At 38.0% G+C, this 21445-nt stretch overlaps 1 protein-coding gene across 1 annotated transcript in view; it reads left to right on the top strand.

Annotated features, from left to right (window-relative positions):
- UNC13C (unc-13 homolog C) overlaps positions 1-21445 on the top strand; it is a 613702-nt gene that overhangs the window by 305676 nt on the left and 286581 nt on the right. The window contains exons 15-16 of the mRNA XM_032593636.1: positions 249-364; positions 2214-2377. Coding sequence (XP_032449527.1) covers positions 249-364; positions 2214-2377 — 280 coding nt within the window. The remainder of the gene's footprint in view (positions 1-248; positions 365-2213; positions 2378-21445) is intronic.

Raw genomic sequence — 21445 nt, 5'->3', positions numbered from 1 at the left:
GTATCAGAATGGTAGAGTTTTCTGATTAAGCTTTTTTGTTTGAAGATCTATAACACCATTTGACAATTAGTCACATAATAGGAACATTATTTTAAATTGTGTTTCCAAGAATCATAATGGGTTGTTAATAATCAAACCTGACCTAGAAAAGTGGTTTTTAGAAATGGAAGCCTTTTTTAAGCTTTTGAAAAGTTCTATGAAAAATATGATATTTCCAAAAGTCACCGATTACTTTTTTGCTTTATCAGAGAAACGGACAGATAAGTCAGCTGTATCTGGGGCCATAAGATTGAAAATCAATGTGGAGATAAAAGGAGAGGAGAAGGTTGCCCCATATCATATACAATATACATGTTTACATGAGGTAAGTCAATTGAATTGTGTTAATAATAAAATCTAGAAAAGAAATAGTACTTTATGGATCATACAACAAGGTATTTTGTTTAAAAATATAATTGAATTAGGTTTGTGAAGTTGTTCCTGGAGTTCTGACCCTGTACAATAACATGTGATGTGGAAGGGTATCATATGTCCCATGTATTGCTCTCTGAAGGGTGAGAAGATATCCTCTAATAAGAGTTAGAACAAACACATGAGGCAGGTATTAACAAATAAGACAATAAGATAATGATGAATAAGTAGACCAAGGAAGAAGAAAAATACTAAAAGTATTCATTAAAAAAATAAGTAATGATAAATATTTTGGAAGCATTAAACATATAGTACTTTAGTAATGCAAGAGAGGACCCAAATATGATTATTTTTGAGAATGCTGAGTTAATGTGCAGATTTTGTTAAAGATTTAATTGGAAGTATTAGAAATACAAAATGCTAATACTACATTGCATCAATGGTTTTTGGTAGCCAATGTAGTCAATGATTTTTTTTCTTTTTCTGAGTATTACATAAAGGCTTCAATATATATTGAACCATCCTCCATTTTAATTACCCATTCCACAGACAAGTCGGCAATGGAGAATATCAAATGTAGTTACCACCCAAGGGTAGTAGAGAATATACCCATCCAAACAGTAGGGCTTGGTTGACTTAGAGGTTGATACAACCCAGTTTGAATCCAAAGGGCAGACTGACCTCAGTATAGATATACAGACATATAATCTTGGGCTTCTCTTGGATGCTTTGTGTCTGAGAGCCTAAAATTGTCCCCAGAGCCTTTCTCTGATACAAATGGCACTTGTCCCGTGTATCGAAAAGTATGAGGTAAAACTGAGGAAAGTACTTTTCCCATGTTCAGAGAGGTAGAGAGGAAAGTACCTTCCTAAGATAGAAAAGATAAGTGAAAGAATCTTTGCTCTTTGCTAATAACTTTTCCTAAATGTATCTATGAAAATTTATATGTGTAATTATTTGCACCTCCATTTTACCAAAGAAGGAATGGGGAGCAGTATTTAAGTCATTTACATATTACACATAATTATATAAAGGGCCTAGGCTTAATTTCCTGATTACCACCTGGCTATGGATATTCCTTCAAAAAAGGTGGTTCAGTTTTCAAACCAGTGAAACTGGCCAGATGGAGAGCCAACTCTAGCCTGAAAGATTGGATAGAGAATTTTTGGGATATGAGGAATAGCATTGTACTTTGCTTTTCACAGTCTTTTTCTGCTAGTCCACGAACCGAAAAGACCTGAAATCCAAGAAAGGGTCCTTTAGTGACCTAAGCTGCATCTATGTAGCGGGTAGTTCCCAAAACTTGTTAGAAGCAAAAAGAAAATATGTGTAGTGATTTTTATTTCATTAAAAAATTCTCATTCATTTTTAACCTCAATTCCTTGCTCTGACTCCAACCATTTCATAGTCAAAGCCCTTTACATACTAAAATTCTGTATCAACAGCCAAAATCATGTTATTCCTCCAGGGCTCTATAATTTATTTGGAGCCCATGAGTGTAAAATATGCTCTAGCATGTAGAAATGTTTACATGCAAAACTTTTACTTCCTTCTAAAATGAATTGGTATGTATGAAAAACATTCGAATCATTGATTCCGTGTAGGCTTAGGCAGAAATAAAATCAATTTGCATAAACACGAGGTGAGCTAGGATAAAAACTCAATATATTCCTATTGCTTATATATGCTAATGAAACATTAGATGCCATCACAATGCAAATATAAATTACTGAAAGTTACAGTTACATATTTATGGTCTATTCTGAGGAATTACTGAACAATTGAAAACCACTTACTTTTAGAATCTGTTCCATTACTTGACTGAAGTGAAGTCTAATGGTGGAGTGAAAATACCAGAGGTCAAAGGGGAGGAAGCCTGGAAGGTTTTCTTTGATGATGCTTCCCAAGAAATAGTCGATGAATTTGCCATGCGTTACGGGATTGAATCCATTTATCAAGCTATGACGTAAGTACTACAGAACAGGTACATGTTCGAAAATCTCTGAAATCTAAAAAGAAAGAAAAACATTCATTTCTTTTCTTCTCATTCAAATGAAATTTTGATTCTAAAGACAATTACATTTGAATGTGCCCATTTGATGCTGGCCACTCTCTCATAGCTGTAAAGTGTTAAGGATTTGATAATTCACTACCACCATCTTCCCAAACCTTATTTTGTGCTCCAAGTGTAGTCCATTGATGAACATTGTTAGCACAATCTGGGAACTTAGCCCTCCTGATACTTCTCATCAATTCTAAAGTTGAAGAACCAATGCATTATTTGATATCTGAGGAAATGAAAGCCTTATGATTGTAGTGCATTGTCCAACTTTACAAAGTCTGTTAGTGTCAAAGCCACATCCAGAGCCATTACAGTGTCTTGACCCAAACAGTAGGCTATATATACTTCCTTTCTATATTTATATCAGTGCTACTAGTTCAGCCAAATGAAGATTTATTGAGAACACCCACACACTGCAATAAATGTTGTTCTACAGAAGTGACCCACACAGACACATAACCCTTACTGAGGAGTTTCAGTAAGCATTCAGAATTGGGTTTCTTGCCCACAGTTCACCTTTTGAAACCTGATCTAAGTGTATAAATGCATCTTGTTCAGATATATACTGTATATATAGGTATTTATGTATAGACATTAAAAAAACTGTTCTTTTATATTATTGATTAGATCATATTTTCACAACAATCAAATTGATGTGGGCCCAAATAATCAGTCATTTTCACCCATCTGAATGATGAAGGTAGACTGGACCAAAATCAGTGGTCTTCTTCAGGGTTTACTATTCCTAGCATTTAATCACCAGTCATAATTATAGAACAGCATGTTTAAGAATACATTTAAAAATTTTTTTGAATAAAGTATGCTTTTTTATTTGACAGAATGTCCTCATGTTAAATAATAAAGACTTAAAGATTATAGAGGTGAAAAGGAAGTAGGAGGTCATGCAATTGAACCTCTCTCCAAACCAGAAGACCTGCTACTGAATCTGTTACTGATGGTCATCATCCCTGTGCTTGTTCACATAGAGTGACAGCACACTCCTTTTGAGGCAACCTATTTTGTATTTGGGCAGCCGTAATGGAGTCTATGAGTTTGTCATCTGCTCTGTCCCATGTCAATGGGTATAATTCAGAATAACTTACTAGGTAAGGTAATATGGGCACAATAAAAATGCAACTTTGATAGTTTAAAAGAGGAGAATCATCCTTTATTCATTTTATCACTTTTATTTTTTAACCTAAGTAAACAGTAACAATAAAATATTTTTGGGTACCTTATGTTGTATCAAGTGACCCATACTTTAGCTCATAATTATGAAGAGCCACAGGGTAAGTATTTTTAGCTTTGTGGGTCCTACAATCTCTGTCACAACTGCTCCATTATGTAGTCCAGATGCAAAAGCAGCCATAGATCTTAAACAAATGGACATGGCCATGTTCTGATAAAACTTTATTTTAAAAACAAAAACTATGGGCTGGGTTTGGCTGTGGCCTTAGATTGCCAACTGCTAGTCTAAAGTGAGAAAGCAAGGCAGAGAGGCATAAGGAAAAAAAATGTCTTATTTTGGTAATAAATTGACAAATGCACTTAGATGATAACACAATGCTATAGATTATACAGTTGACCCTCAAATAACAAAAGTTCAAATTCTGTAGGTCTCCTTATTGATTATTGATTTTTTATAGTACTGTAAATATACTTTCTCTTCCTTATGATTTTCTTAATAATTTCTCTTCTCTGGCTTACTTTATTCCAAGAATGTAGTATTTAATGCATATATTACACAGAATATGTGTTTATGATGGTTTATGTGATCAGTAAAGCTTCCAGTCACAGTAGACTATTAGATCAGTTTTTTGGAAGTCAAAAGTTATATGCTGTCAGTGTCCCTGACCCTTGCATTTTTCAGGGATCAACTGTATCTACTTCTAGTTACACATTTGATTTGATCATGATACTTTTATTTATTAAATGTTTTCTTCTGCTTTCACTACTGACCAAGATTGCCTTAACATTTCCCTCAACTTGATAGAACTTTGGACAAACTTCTTTCTTGCCTGTAGGCCTTTGACCTCCTTCACACCTTGGCCCTTACTAAATGCTTAAAACCGAGAGTCCCCTGACCTTCCTTTCCTTACAGTACTCTCTTTAGAAAACTTATAATTCACTTTAGAACACTTACAATTCTTTGGATTGTAAATTTTTTAAAAGTCTCTTGCCAGTCTTACACCCCAGGACTAGTTTTCTCAAGAACCTGGAGAAGTGTCTCTCAAATGTGATCATCAAGGAGTATAGGCCCCTCTTTCCCAGTCTTTGTGGGAAGGTAGCAGCCTCATTTGGGTAGGTTCCTTACTCCAAGATGTAATACTAACTTCAGTCATGAGGATAAGTCATGAGGATAAGAGATAGTTTATTTTGGATAAGGCCAATTTGCAAACACAGGTGGCTAGGATTCCCCCAACTCCAGCTCTTAAAAACTCCCCTCCATCCTTCCTCCCAAGTCAGCCCTTAAAAACATTCCCATATGATATTTCAGTGGAGCTGAGTTCAGACTGAGCTCTGGTTTCTCTTCTCTATTGCATACCCTTGAATAAAATTTTCCTGGCCTATTTAATTTTGTCCAGTGTAATTTTGCTTTGACAGTACAAATTTTACCATCTGACCAGAATAAAAAAATAGATATATTCATGTCGTTTGACATTCCACTAACTCCTAAAAATCTTGACTGCCAGTGTAAATATGATCACTTCATTTACTGTTCATTGATTATCATTAATTATTGAAATAGTTTTATAGAAAAACACCCCATCCCCATTTTATATCAATGTGTGAATGTTATAATTACATGTGTAATCAAGTTTAAGAGAGATAATAGAATGGTGGCATTTAGAGGGGTACTTGGATTATTTGCAAAGGTTTACAAATTGAAATCTTGGATTCAACAGTCATATGTTTTATTACTGCTTTATAAGAAATTCTGGATGCATGATAGAAGGCTGTACATATTTCGAATTGAATGCATCAGAAGTACATGTTGTTTGTTCTCAACTTCTCCTGATATGTCTCTTCATGTCAGAAATTCACAGTTGCCAAAAGCATGCAAAGTGGAATTGGAAAGACTAAGCTGGTGTGGGTATCTGTTTTACCTTACATGTTGCACTTAAGTGTTTTAGAGCATCCCATATTGATTAATTATAATAATTTGGAGAAGTGTCAGACATTCTTCTGTTAGGTGTTGAAATAGAACAGAGATATTTTTTACTGTGTTTTCCAAATGATACTTCATTTGGATATTGAAATATTGATATTTCAGAGATATTTTTTACTGTATTTTCCAAATGATAGTTATTGGGCAATGAATAAAACAACTTTAAAAAGAAAGAGTTTAGCCATACAGAGAAAGACAGATACCATATGGTTTCACTCTTATGTGGATCCTGAGAAACTTAACAGGAACCCATGGGGGAGGGGAAGGAAAAAAAAAAAAAAAAAAAAAAAAGGACGTTAGAGTGGGAGAGAGCCAAAGCATAAGAGACTGTTAAAAACTGAGAACAAACTGAGGGTTGATGGGGGGGTGGGAGGGAGGGGCGGGTGGGTGATGGGTATTGAGGAGGGCACCTTTTGGGATGAGCACTGGGTGTTGTATGGAAACCAATTTGTCAATAAACTTCATATAAAAAAAAAAAAAAAAAAAAAAAAAAAAAAAAGAAATGAATTTTCAAAATAATTACACTTTTATTTCTCTTAGAGTTCTTAACCCACTGGTGTATTCTTAAGTTTACAATAAATAAACACACCAACAGACAACAAGAAAAAAAAAAAAATAAAAAAATAAAAAGAAAGAGTTTATGAATAACCAACTATATGTTCATATTTGAATTGGTTGCCCATTGAATCAGTCGTATTTTTCTGTTGTCTTGAAACAGTGCTTCAGGGGACCCAGAAAACCAACTAACCAACAGCAGCAAAACCTAGAAATAACTACCCGTGTTAAATTTAACTGAGTAGTGTTTCCCTTAATTACAAAAAAAAAAAAAAGTTTATTTATTTTGAGAGAGAGACAGAGAGTGAGCAGGGGAGGGGCAAAGAGAGAGGGAGAGAGAGAATCCCAAGCAGGCTCTGTGCTGTTAGCTTGAAGTGGGATGTGGCGGGGGGGAGGGTCGAACTCACGAACCGTGAGATCATGACCTGGACTGAAATCAAGAATTGAACACTTAACCAGCCGAGCTACCCAGGCACCCCGCCCCTTCCCTTAATTTTTATTTTATTTTTTTATTTTTAATTTTTTATTTTTTTTCCCTTAGCTTTTTATTTATTTTTTTTTCTTTTTTTTTTTGCAGTGTTTTTTTTATATATATATGAAATTTATTGACAAATTGGTTTCCATACAACTCCCAGTGCTCATCCCAAAAGGTGCCCTCCTCAATACCCATCACCCACCCTCCCCTCCCTCCCACCCCCCATCAACCCTCAGTTTGTTCTCAGTTTTTAACAGTCTCTTATGCTTTGGCTCTCTCCCACTCTAACCTCTTTTTTTTTTTTTTTTCCTTCCCCTCCCCCATGGGTTCCTGTTAAGTTTCTCAGGATCCACATAAGAGTGAAACCATATGGTATCTGTCTTTCTCTGTATGGCTTATTTCACTTAGCATTACACTCTCCAGTTCCATCCACGTTGCTACAAAAGGCCATATTTCATTTTTTCTCATTGCCACGTAGTATTCCATTGTGTATATATACCACAATTTCTTTATCCATTCATCAGTTGATGGACATTTAGGCTCTTTCCGTAATTTGGCTATTGTTGAGAGTGCTGCTATGAACATTGGGGTACAAGTGCCCCTATGCATCAGTACTCCTATATCCCTTGGGTAAATTCCTAGCAGTGCTATTGCTGGGTCATAGGGTAGGTCTATTTTTAATTTTCTGAGGAACCTCCACACTGCTTTCCAGAGCGGCTGCACCAATTTGCATTCCCACCAACAGTGCAAGAGGGTTCCCGTTTCTCCACATCCTCTCCAGCATCTATAGTCTCCTGATTTGTTCATTTTGGCCACTCTGACTGGCGTGAGGTGATACCTGAGTGTGGTTTTGATTTGTATTTCCCTGATAAGGAGCGATGCTGAACATCTTTTCATGTGCCTGTTGGCCATCTGGATGTCTTCTTTAGAGAAGTGTCTATTCATGTTTTCTGCCCATTTCTTCACTGGGTTATTTGTTTTTCGGGTGTGGAGTTTGGTGAGCTCTTTATAGATTTTAGATGCTAGCCCTTTGTCCGATATGTCATTTGCAAATATCTTTTCCCATTCCGTTGGTTGCCTTTTAGTTTTGTTGGTTGTTTCCTTTGCTGTGCAGAAGCTTTTTATCTTCATAAGGTCCCAGTAATTCACTTTTGCTTTTAATTCCCTTGCCTTGGGGATGTGTCGAGTAAGAGATTGCTACGGCTGAGGTCAGAGAGGTCTTTTCCTGCTTTCTCCTCTAAGGTTTTGATGGTTTCCTGTCTCACATTTAGGTCCTTTATGCATTTTGAGTTTATTTTTGTAAATGGTGTGAGAAAGTGGTCTAGTTTCAACCTTCTGCATGTTGCTGTCCAGTTCTCCCAGCACCATTTGTTAAAGAGGCTGTCTTTTTTCCATTGGATGTTCTTTCCTGCTTTGTCAAAGATAAGTTGGCCATACGTTTGTGGGTCTAGGTCTGGGGTTTCTATTCTATTCCATTGGTCTGTGTGTCTGTTTTTGTGCCAATACCATGCTGTCTTGATGATGACAGCTTTGTAGTAGAGGCTAAAGTCTGGGATTGTGATGCCTCCTGCTTTGGTCTTCTTCTTCAAAATTCCTTTGGCTATTCGGGGCCTTTTGTGGTTCCATATGAATTTTAGGATTGCTTGTTCTAATTTCGAGAAGAATGCTGGTGCAATTTTGATTGGGATTGCATTGAATGTGTAGATAGCTTTGGGTAGTATTGACATTTTGACAATATTTATTTTTCCAATCCATGAGCAGGGAATGTCTTTCCATTTCTTTAAATCTTCTTCAATTACCTTCATAAGCTTTCTAGAGTTTTCAGCATACAGATCCTTTACATCTTTGGTTAGATTTATTCCTAGGTATTTTATGCTTCTTGGTGCAATTGTGAATGGGATCATTTTCTTTATTTGTCTTTCTGTTGCTTCATTGTTAGTGTATAAGAATGCAACTGATTTCTGTAAATTGATTTTGTATCCTGCAACTTTGCTGAATTCATGTATCAGTTCTAGCAGACTTTTGGTGGAGTCTATCGGATTTTCCATGTATAATATCATGTCATCTGCAAAAAAGCGAAAGCTTGACTTCATCTTTGCCAATTTTGATGCCTTTGATTTCCTTTTGTTGTCTGATTGCTGATGCTAGAACTTCCAGCACTATGTTAAACAACAGCGGTGAGAGTGGGCATCCCTGTCGTGTTTCTGATCTCAGGGAAAAAGCTCTCAGTTTTTCCCCGTTGAGGATGATGTTAGCTGTGGGCTTTTCATAAATGGCTTTTATGATCTTTAAGTATGTTCCTTCTATCCCGACTTTCTCCAGGGTTTTTATTAAGAAAGGGTGCTGGATTTTGTCAAAGGCCTTTTCTGCATCGATTGACAGGATCATATGGTTCTTCTCTTTTTTTTTGTGAATGTGATGTATCACGTTGATTGATTTGCAAATGTTGAACCAGCCCTGCATCCCAGGAATGAATCCCACTTGATCATGGTGAATAATTCTTTTTATATGCTGTGGAATTCGATTTGCTAGTATCTTATTGAGAATTTTTGCATCCATATTCATCAGGGATATTGGCCTGTAGTTCTCTTTTTTTACTGGGTCTCTGTCTGGTTTAGGAATCAAAGTAATACTGGCTTCATAGAATGAGTCTGGAAGTTTTCCTTCCCTTTCTATTTCTTGGAATAGCTTGAGAAGGATAGGTATTATCTCTGCTTTCAACGTCTGGTAGAACTCCCCTGGGAAGCCATCTGGTCCTGGACTCTTATTTGTTGGGAGATTTTTGATAACCGATTCAATTTCTTCGCTGGTTATGGGTCTGTTCAAGCTTTCTATTTCCTCCTGATTGAGTTTTGGAAGAGTGTGGGTGTTCAGGAATGTGTCCATTTCTTCCAGGTTGTCCAATTTGTTGGCATATAATTTTCATAGTATTCCCTGATAATTGCTTGTATCTCTGAGGGATTGGTTGTAATAATTCCATTTTCATTCATGATTTTATCTATTTGGGTCATCTCCCTTTTCTTTTTGAGAAGCCTGGCTAGAGGTTTGTCAATTTTGTTTATTTTTTCAAAAAACCAACTCTTGGTTTCGTTGATCTGCTCTACAGTTTTTTAGATTCTATATTGTTTATTTCTGCTCTGATCTTTATTATTTCTCTTCTTCTGCTGGGTTTGGAGTGTCTTTGCTGTTCTGCTTCTATTTCCTTTAGGTGTGCTGTTAGATTTTGTATTTTGGATTTTTCTTGTTTCTTGAGATAGGCCTGGATTGCAATGTATTTTCCTCTCAGGACTGCCTTCGCTGCGTCCCAAAGCGTTTGGATTGTTGTATTTTCATTTTCGTTTGTTTCCATATATTTTTTGATTTCTTCTCTAATTGCCTGGTTGACCCACTCATTCGTTAGTAGGGTGTTCTTTAACCTCCATGCTTTTGGAGGTTTTCCAGACTTTTTCCTGTGGTTGATTTCAAGCTTCATAGCATTGTGGTCTGAAAGTATGCATGGTATAATTTCAATTCTTGTAAACTTATGAAGGGCTGTTTGTGACCCAGTATATGATCTATCTTGGAGAATGTTCCATGTGCACTCGAGAAGAAAGTATATTCTGTTGCTTTGGGATGCAGAGTTCTAAATATATCTGTCAAGTCCATCTGATCCAGTGTCTCATTCAGGGCCCTTGTTTCTTTATTGACCGTGTGTCTAGATGATCTATCCATTTCTGTAAGTGGGGTGTTAAAGTCCCCAGCAATTACCACATTCTTATCAATAAGGTTGCTTATGTTTATAGTAATTGTTTTATATATTTGGGGGCTCCGGTATTCGGCGCATAGACATTTATAATTGTTAGCTCTTCCTGATGGATAGACCCTGTAACTATTATATAATGTCCTTCTTCATCTCTTGTTACAGCCTTTAATTTAAAGTCTAGTTTGCCTGATATAAGTATGGCTACTCCAGCTTTCTTTTGGCTTCCAGTAGCATGATAAATAGTTCTCCATCCCCTCACTCTGAATCTAAAGGTGTCCTCAGGTCTAAAATGAGTCTCTTGTAGACAGCAAATAGATGGGTCTTGTTTTTTTATCCATTCTGATACCCTATGTCTTTGGTTGGCGCATTTAAACCTTTAGATTCAGAGTTATTATAGAAAGATACGGGTTTAGAGTCATTGTGATGTCTGTATGTTTTATGCTTGTAGTGATGTCTCTGGTACTTTGTCTCACAGGGTCCCCCTTAGGATCTCTTGTAGGGCTGGTTTAGTGGTGACAAATTCCTTCAGTTTTTGTTTGTTTGGGAAGACCTTTATCTCTCCTTCTATTCTAAATGACAGACTTGCTGGATAAAGGATTCTCGGCTGCATATTTTTGCTGTCTAGCACCCTGAAAATCTCGTGCCAATTCTTTCTGGCCTGCCAAGTTTCAAAAGAGAGATCAGTCATGAGTCTTATAGGTCTCCCTTTATATGTGAGGGCACGTTTACCCCTTGCTGCTTTCAGAATTTTCTCTTTATCCTTGTATTTTGCCAGTTTCACTATGATATGTCGTGCAGAAGATCGATTCAAGTTACGTCTGAAGGGAGTTCTCTGTGCCTCTTGGATTTCAATGCCTTTTCCTTCCCCAGTTCAGGGAAGTTCTCAGCTATGATTTCTTCAAGTACCCCTTCAGCACCTTTCCCTCTCTCTTCCTCCTCTGGGATACCAATTATGCGTATATTATTTCTTTTTAGTGTATCACTTAGTTCTCTAATTTTCCCCTCATACTCCTGGATTTTTTTATCTCTCTTTTTCTCAGCTTCCTCTTTTTCCATAACTTTATCTTCTAGTTCACCTATTCTCTCCTCTGCCTCTTCCATCCGAGCCGTGGTGGTTTGCATTTGTTTTCCATTTCCTTTAAAGCGTTTTTCAGCTCCTCGTGACTGTTTCCTTAGTCCCTTGATCTCTGTAGCAAGAGATTCTCTGCTGTCCTGTATACTGTTTTCCAGCCCAGCGATTAATTTTATGACTATTATTCTAAATTCACTTTCTGTTATATTATTTAAATCCTTTTTGATCAGCTCATTAGCTGTTGTTATTTCCTGGAGATTCTTCTGAGGGAATTCTTCCGCTTGGTCATTTGGATAGTCCCTGGTGTGGTGAGGACCTGCAGGGCACTTCCCCTGTGCTGTGGTGTATAACTGGAGTTGGTGGGTGGGGCCGCAGTCAGACCTGATGTCTGCCCCCAGCCCACCGCTGGGGCCACAGTCAGACTGGTGTGTGCCTTCTCTCCCCTCTCCTAGGGGTGGGATTCACTGTGGGGTGGCGTGGCCCGTCTGGGCTACTTGCACACTGCCAGGCTTGTGATGCTGGGGATCTGGCGTATTAGCTGGGTTGGGAAGGCAAGGTGCACGGCGGCAGGGGGGGCAGGCTTAGCTCGCTTCTCCTTAGGTGATCCACTTCAGGAGGGGCCCTGTGGCAGCCGGAGGGAGTCAGATCCGCTGCCGGAGGTTTGGCTCCGCAGAAGCACAGAGTTGGGGGTTTGCGCGGAGCGAGCAATTTCCCTGGCCGGAACCGGTTCCCTTTGGGATTTTGGCTGGGGGATGGGCGGGGGAGATGGCGCTGGCGAGCGCCTTTGTTCCCCGCCAAACTGAGCTCTGTCGTCCGGGGGCTCCGCAGCTCTCCCTCCCTTTGTCCTCCAGCCTTCCCGCTTTCCGAGCAGAGCTGTTAACTTATGACCTCCCAGATGCTAAGTCGCGCTTGCTGTCGGAACACAGTCCGTCAGGCCCCTCCGCTTTTGCAAGCGGGACTCGGGGGCTCTGCTTGGCTGGTGAGCCGCCCCTCCGCCCCGGCTCCCTCCCGCCGTCCGTGGAGCGCGCACACGCCTCGCCGCCCTTCCTACCCTCTTCCGTGGGCCTCTCGTCTGCACTAGGTCCGGTGACTCCGTTCTGCTAATCCTCTGGCGTTTTCTGGGTTATTTAGGCAGGTGTAGGTGGAATCTAAGTGATCAGCAGGAACGCGCGGTGAGCCCAGCGTCCTCCTACGCCGCCATCTTCCCTGTCGCTCCCCTTAATTTTTAAAACACAAAGTTGGGGAACTCAGCTTCAAGGAAGAAACAAATGTCCTGTCTGTATAGTAAGGACATGTACAAGTTTGGGAAAGGACAAAACTGTTTAATTATTCTGGGCTTTCCTAGACACCATTTGATAAGAAATAAAAATCAAATCTTAGCTCTTTTGATATTTAAAATCTCCTTATGCTGATCCAAATCCCCAGGTAACCTCATAATCCTTCTCTTTTAAGTAACATTGTCTGGTTTCTTTTAAGCATACTCCCATTTCTTTGAAGATGGATTTGAAGCAGAAATACAGGAGAAGTGTGTATTAAGTCAGAGAGTCTGGTTGTACATTATTAAATTTTCCTCTTGTGTATTTCCCTTCATAAGAAGGAGGCTGGATCTATTTTGCTGGTAAATAATCTGAACATTAATACTGAATTTCCCATTCCTCTAAGGTACCTCCTGCTTATTGTAAATGCTCTCTCCTAATAGCACAAAACATTCTGTGAGGGCACAATTTATTAGCCCTATGTGTTTCATAAAAATATACCCTTTGTTTTGGAGCATTCATCAGGGAAGAAGAAAGGGATTACAATTTTCCTGTTTGGACAAGCAGTTGGTCAAGTACCCAGAGGATATATTCCCACATGGTAAATGCATCTAAAAAGAAAAAGGAAATTTTCCAACATATGACAGTAAGAATTAGAGTACCTTTCCTTCCAAAGAAGCACACTATTTTACATATTCTGCATCATGATGTTGGGCATAGAGCCTGTTTTCATGATGAGAATTTTGGGAGTTCTTGATGCTTTACATCAATCTATGCAAACGTACATGCTCTTAAAAATGTTCTGACAGGGGCGCCTGGGTGGCGCAGTCGGTTAAGCGTCCGACTTCAGCCAGGTCACGATCTCGCGGTCCGGGAGTTCGAGCCCCGCGTCAGGCTCTGGTCTGATGGCTCAGAGCCTGGAGCCTGTTTCCGATTCTGTGTCCCTCTCTCTCTGCCCCTCCCCCGTTCATGCTCCGTCTCTCTCTGTCCCAAAAATGTTCTGACAGACTTGCTGTTCACTCATAAACACACTCAGGGAATTCCATGTCAGCATCAGGGATTAAATTGCCCTCTGGAGGTGATTTCTGTCAAACATATTTTAACTGAGTGTTTAAGGAGTCTCATTTATTATAAAATGAAGCCCAGGGTGTGTCACAAAATCTGAGCTTTTGTGAACCGTGGTCATGCTTCTGTAACACCAAATGAGAAAAGCATTAAGTCAGTGTTTTTTACCTTGGTATCCTTAACAACCTTGGCTTTGGCACTAGCCATATTAATCTAATTGATATTTGAACCAGAACTCTTGGGATACCATTTTTTTTAAAGGCACTAGTCTATTTTAGCTGTTTGAGGCATAAGCCTAGTTTCTAAATAGAGTGCTGCTTAATTGAATCATTCATTCCTGTAAGATGTATTTATTGAGAGCCTACCATGGAAGTTTTCTAGGCACTAAGAATATTAGCAAACAAGAAGTCAAGATCCAGTCTTCAATGGAGTCCACATTCCAGAAGATAAAATTCATTTATTTGATAGACACATTCTCAGGATTTAAGTATGAGGACTTAGTTATACAGGGCAGTGGGATACAGCGATAAAAGATATCTCTTGCTTCAGTGAGCTCCTACTCTAGAGCAAAGAGGAAGAAATTAAATAACAACAAGACAGTATAATTGAAGTATATGTGAGTACTATAACAGCATAGACATGAAGGGACTAAATCCAGGTGCAGATGAAAAGAGATGTCAGAGAAAGCTGATGGTCAGCCTGAGGGTCCCAGCCTGACTTGCTCTTCAACTTCTGTGGTTCCTCTAAATCCTACACATTTCATTACTTTCCTGTCTCCCACCACTGCCCTCATACTTACTCAAAACCTCCGTAATGGAGTTTGAGCAATATCTAGCATCTATGAAAAGTTATGATGCATTTCGCCAAAGGAAAAGCGATCCTCAAATGTTTGACCCCCTCTTTAGTGACAGGAGCATACAATCACTGACATGCATACTAATTTGAATGTTAGGGAGCAAAGGTGACAAATACTATTTTAGTGTATTTCTAGCATTAGAAATACAGGTAGTCTTTTCTTTCATCTTGTATTGTTTCTCTGAAATCTTCTAAGGGTCTAAAACTCATTGTCATCTTTATGGTGCTTTTTCTAATCACCCTGCTCTTATTCTTATTAAAAAAGAATTGATCTTTAGATCTTTTGAATCAAAGGCATTTCGATCCCTTGAAAACCACAAGATGATGTGATTAGGGACAATTATCCATGAAAAGGCAGGTAAGTTAGATGATTGTCCTTTTTTTTTACTTTTTCTATCGTGATAGCTACAAAACAATAGCAAGTGAATTGAATACAGATGTGCTATTTGAAATACACATAACTTCCCAACATTTTGCCAGTAATGTTTGAGAATTAATGGATCATAATGTTGTAGCAATCACTTTAACTGAAAACGTTCCATAAAGTATCTCATTATTGGCAATTTAAGCATCACTTTTTGAGTTTGTCTATTTAACTTTTCCCATGAAACTGAAATTTCATTTGTTTAATTGGTTTGACACTAACCCTGTTTTCTTAGAAAAGCAAATTCAGGTGATTTAAACATTGTTAATCCATTGTTTTCAATCATGTCTGTGTGGGGAAATATTAGCATTTTCAGACAATACAGTAGTACTTTTTGACCTATTTTATTTGACGGTGTGCTTTTTGAAGGGGTGGTTTGCTGCAAGGATATATTCAGTCATTTTAAGTGGCCAATTGTCCTTTTAATTCTGTTTTCCCTCTCCCTCCTAGAATAATGTAAGTAGCATTGAAACTACAGCCTTTAAAAGGAGTTGATTTTTAAGGAGATGGTTAGAAGCAAGAAGCTTCGCCTTGGCAGTAACCACACATAAAGAAGGGGCATACAGAAAGTCAGAGTCAGACTCCTGGCAAATTGAAGTTTGCCTAGAAGCCTTTTAGCTGAAAATTCCCGAAGAGCAAAGGATGCTTCAAAACGACTTCCTTGTCCCTTTCTTTCTGGCCATCCCTATTAACCATGGGTTCCAATAGAATCAAATGTTGATAGTAGGAAGAAGTAATATATGACTGGACATAACCTATTATTTGTATTCAGAAATCCAAAACATGGTAAAGCTTAGAAAGATCAGATCTTTTAACTGCTCTTTCATTATAAAGATGGAAAAACTGAATCTAGGCGTGATAAAGTTACTTTTCTAGGGTCACAGATCAGAGCTAGTATTAGAATGAATCATGCCTATGCCATAGTATCTCTAAACTGGCCAGCCATAATCCCTCTATCTTCCCCACATACTAAAAAGCAATATGCTGACCATTTCTTTAAGGTTTCCAAGAAGTATAGCCATTAACCCTGATTAACACTTTTCCTTCTTTGAAATTTAAGTCTCTTTTTCTTTTTTTCCTTCAACCATCTAAGAAATATGTACCTTGATGCATATGATTTTCTTGGTTAAACTGACTGTCTAATCACTTACCAGTTAGGTTAAAAGTGAATGTGAAGAGGCAAGTTGAGTGTAGGCTATTGTTTTGGTACCAAAATGTACCATCTGTAATTTACCATAATCCTAGTTACAGTTTCTAGAAAAAGACAGGTATTTTTACCAACCAGGGAAAAAATTTACTCCTAAGAGTAACCTGGAAATTCTGAGTTTTAGTGTTTTAAATTTCTTAAAATTAATATAAATTCTTAAACTTTTTTTTCAAATGCTTAAACTTTTTTTTTTTGTGGAAGTGATTTTTTATATGTAATTTATTATAAAATTTGTTTCCATACAACACCCAGTGCTCATCCCAACAGGTGCCCTCCTCAAGGCCCATCACCCACCTTCCCTCTCACCAACCCCCTCATCAACCCTCAGCTTGTGCTCAGTATTTAAGAGTCTCTTATGGTTTCCTGCTTCCCTCTCTGTAACTTTTTTTTCCCCCTTCCCCTCCCCCTGGTCTTCTGTTGAGTTTCTCAGGATTCGCATATGAGTGAAAACATACGGTATCTGTCTTTCTCAGGCTGACTTACTTCACTTAACATATCATTCTCCAGTTCCAACCACGTTGCTACAAATAGCCAGATTTCATTCTTTCTTGTTGCTAAGTAGTATTCCATTGTATATGTAAACCACATCTTCTTTATTCATTTGTCAGTTGATGGACATTTAGGCTCTTTCCATAATTTGGCTATTGTTGAAAGTGTTGTTATAAACACTGGGGTACAAGTGCCCCTATGCATCAGCACTCCTGTATCCCTTGGGTAAATTCCTAGCAATGCTATTGCTGGGTCATAGGGTAGATCAAATGCTTAAACTTTTAATCTTAGTATTCTGACTGATGAACTCTCGAGTCACCAGTTTTAAGAAGAATATTTTCATGTAAGTTCTAAGAGATGGCAATTACTGCGTCTTTAATTTTTAGAAATAGTGAGACTTGTTCAATGTAATTCTGATCAAATTAAAAAGGATCATATTCATGACCTTAATCTATTTACCTTTTTCCTTTTACCAAACAATGAAAATTTTGTTGCTTATAATTTTAGTTAAGAAAAACTATTACAATTTGATATTAAAACTGATGTAAAGGACTAATGGGAGGAAAAGTAGCATTAAGTGAAATACTAGGTTTTTCTCATTGTCCTGCTTTGATGTCCAGTCTTCACCATTCTCATCTTTGTATTTTGCCTTAGGAAGTTATGAGCAACTATCATTCCATTAATACCTTCAAAAGTAAGTCTTGCTATATTTTATTTAGTGAAATCAAAGTAGTATCTATTTTACAGTAATTTTGTAGTAATTCTTTTGCATCTACTCATTCACCAGAAACCAGTAAGGTCTATGATAAACTTTGAAAGAAAAAAACATTTTACTGGTGATTTGTTGCTGACTTCTTTTGTAAAAATCTTATTCAATAGTACTTTAAAGAGTGATACAGATTATACACTTTTACATTATATATAGTACTTTAAATTTTATGTATTTTTTTTTTTTTTTTTCTTCTGATTCTTTTTTTTTTTTTTTTTTTTTTTTTTTTTTTTTTTTTTTTTTTTTTTTTTTTTTTTTTTTTATATGAAGTTTATTGACAAATTGGTTTCCATACAACACCCAGTGCTCATCCCAAAAGGTGCCCTCCTCAATACCCATCACCCACCCGCCCCTCCCTCCCACCCCCCATCAACCCTCAGTTTGTTCTCAGTTTTTAACAGTCTCTTATGCTTTGGCTCTCTCCCACTCTAACGTCCTTTTTTTTTTTTTTTTTTTTTTTTCCTTCCCCTCCCCCATGGGTTCCTGTTAAGTTTCTCAGGATCCACATAAGAGTGAAACCATATGGTATCTGTCTTTCTCTGTATGGCTTATTTCACTTAGCATCACACTCTCCAGTTCCATCCACGTTGCTACAAAAGGCCATATTTCATTTTTTCTCATTGCCACGTAGTATTCCATTGTGTATATAAACCACAATTTCTTTATCCATTCATCAGTTGATGGACATTTAGGCTCTTTCCATAATTTGGCTATTGTTGAGAGTGCTGCTATGAACATTGGGGTACAAGTGCCCCTATGCATCAGTACTCCTGTATCCCTTGGATAAATTCCTAGCAGTGCTATTGCTGGGTCATAGGGTAGGTCTATTTTTAATTTTCTGAGGAACCTCCACACTGCTTTCCAGAGCGGCTGCACCAATTTGCATTCCCACCAACAGTGCAAGAGGGTTCCCGTTTCTCCACATCCTCTCCAGCATCTATAGTCTCCTGATTTGTTCATTTGGCCACTCTGACTGGCGTGAGGTGATACCTGAGTGTGGTTTTGATTTGTATTTCCCTGATAAGGAGCGACGCTGAACATCTTTTCATGTGCCTGTTGGCCATCTGGATGTCTTCTTTAGAGAAGTGTCTATTCATGTTTTCTGCCCATTTCTTCACTGGGTTATTTGTTTTTCGGGTGTGGAGTTTGGTGAGCTCTTTATAGATTTTAGATGCTAGCCCTTTGTCCGATATGTCATTTGCAAATATCTTTTCCCATTCCGTTGGTTGCCTTTTAGTTTTGTTGGTTGTTTCCTTTGCTGTGCAGAAGCTTTTTATCTTCATAAGGTCCCAGTAATTCACTTTTGCTTTTAATTCCCTTGCCTTTGGGGATGTGTCAAGTAAGAGATTGCTACGGCTGAGGTCAGAGAGGTCTTTTCCTGCTTCTCCTCTAAGGTTCTGATGGTTTCCTGTCTCACATTTAGGTCCTTTATCCATTTTGAGTTTATTTTTGTAAATGGTGTGAGAAAGTGGTCTAGTTTCAACCTTCTGCATGTTGCTGTCCAGTTCTCCCAGCACCATTTGTTAAAGAGGCTGTCTTTTTTCCATTGGATGTTCTTTCCTGCTTTGTCAAAGATGAGTTGGCCATATGTTTGTGGGTCTAGTTCTGGGGTTTCTATTCTATTCCATTGGTCTGTGTGTCTGTTTTTGTGCCAATACCATGCTGTCTTGATGATGACAGCTTTGTAGTAGAGGCTGAAGTCTGGGATTGTGATGCCTCCTGCTTTGGTCTTCTTCTTCAAAATTCCTTTGGCTATTCGGGGCCTTTTGTGGTTCCATATGAATTTTAGGATTGCTTGTTCTAGTTTCGAGAAGAATGCTGGTGCAATTTTGATTGGGATTGCATTGAATGTGTAGATAGCTTTGGGTAGTATTGACATTTTGACAATATTTATTTTCCAATCCATGAGCAGGGAATGTCTTTCCATTTCTTTAAATCTTCTTCAATTGCCTTCATAAGCTTTCTATAGTTTTCAGCATACAGATCCTTTACATCTTTGGTTAGATTTATTCCTAGGTATTTTATGCTTCTTGGTGCAATTGTAATGGGATCAGTTTCTTTATTTGTCTTTCTGTTGCTTCATTGTTAGTGTATAAGAATGCAACTGATTTCTGGACATTGATTTTGTATCCTGCAACTTTGCTGAATTCATGTATCAGTTCTAGCAGACTTTTGGTGGAGTCTATCGGATTTTCCATGTATAATATCATGTCATCTGCAAAAAGCGAAAGCTTGACTTCATCTTTGCCAATTTGGATGCCTTTGATTTCCTTTTGTTGTCTGATTGCTGATGCTAGAACTTCCAGCACTATGTTAAACAACAACGGTGAGAGTGGGCATCCCTGTCGTGTTCCTGATCTCAGGGAAAAAGCTCTCAGTTTTTCCCCGTTGAGGATGATGTTAGCTGTGGGCTTTTCATAAATGGCTTTTATGATCTTTAAGTATGTTCCTTCTATCCCGACTTTCTCAAGGGTTTTTATTAAGAAAGGGTGCTGGATTTTGTCAAAGGCCTTTTCTGCATCGATTGACAGGATTATATGGTTCTTCTCTTTTTTTTTGTTAATGTGATGTATCACGTTGATTGATTTGCGAATGTTGAACCAGCCCTGCATCCCAGGAATGAATCCCACTTGATCATGGTGAATAATTCTTTTTATATGCTGTTGAATTCGATTTGCTAGTATCTTATTGAGAATTTTTGCATCCATATTCATCAGGGATATTGGCCTGTAGTTCTCTTTTTTTACTGGGTCTCTGTCTGGTTTAGGAATCAAAGTAATACTGGCTTCATAGAATGAGTCTGGAAGTTTTCCTTCCCTTTCTATTTCTTGGAATAGCTTGAGAAGGATAGGTATTATCTCTGCTTTAAACGTCTGGTAGAACTCCCCTGGGAAGCCATCTGGTCCTGGACTCTTATTTGTTGGGAGATTTTTGATAACCGATTCAATTTCTTCGCTGGTTATGGGTCTGTTCAAGCTTTCTATTTCCTCCTGATTGAGTTTTGGAAGAGTGTGGGTGTTTAGGAATTTGTCCATTTCTTCCAGGTTGTCCAATTTGTTGGCATATAATTTTTCATAGTATTCCCTGATAATTGTTTGTATCTCTGAGGGATTGGTTGTAATAATTCCATTTTCATTCATGATTTTATCTATTTGGGTCATCTCCCTTTTCTTTTTGAGAAGCCTGGCTAGCGGTTTGTCAATTTTGTTTATTTTTTCAAAAAACCAACTCTTGGTTTCGTTGATCTGCTCTACAGTTTTTTTAGATTCTATATTGTTTATTTCTGCTCTGATCTTTATTATTTCTCTTCTTCTGCTGGGTTTAGGCTGCCTTTGCTGTTCTGCTTCTATTTCCTTTAGGTGTGCTGTTAGATTTTGTATTTGGGATTTTTCTTGTTTCTTGAGATAGGCCTGGATTGCAATGTATTTTCCTCTCAGGACTGCCTTCGCTGCGTCCCAAAGCGTTTGGATTGTTGTATTTTCATTTTCGTTTGTTTCCATATATTTTTTGATTTCTTCTCTAATTGCCTGGTTGACCCACTCATTCGTTAGTAGGGTGTTCTTTAACCTCCATGCTTTGGAGGTTTTCCAGACTTTTTCCTGTGGTTGATTTCAAGCTTCATAGCATTGTGGTCTGAAAGTATGCATGGTATAATTTCAATTCTTGTAAACTTATGAAGGGCTGTTTTGTGACCCAGTATATGATCTATCTTGGAGAATGTTCCATGTGCACTCGAGAAGAAAGTATATTCTGTTGCTTTGGGATGCAGAGTTCTAAATATATCTGTCAAGTCCATCTGATCCAGTGTCTCATTCAGGGCCCTTGTTTCTTTATTGACTGTGTGTCTAGATGATCTATCCATTTCTGTAAGTGGGGTGTTAAAGTCCCCTGCAA

This window comes from Lynx canadensis, chromosome B3 (assembly GCF_007474595.2).
Source record: "Lynx canadensis isolate LIC74 chromosome B3, mLynCan4.pri.v2, whole genome shotgun sequence".
NCBI lineage: Eukaryota > Metazoa > Chordata > Mammalia > Carnivora > Felidae > Lynx > Lynx canadensis.
This window is presented reverse-complemented; position numbering and strand designations above follow the sequence as displayed.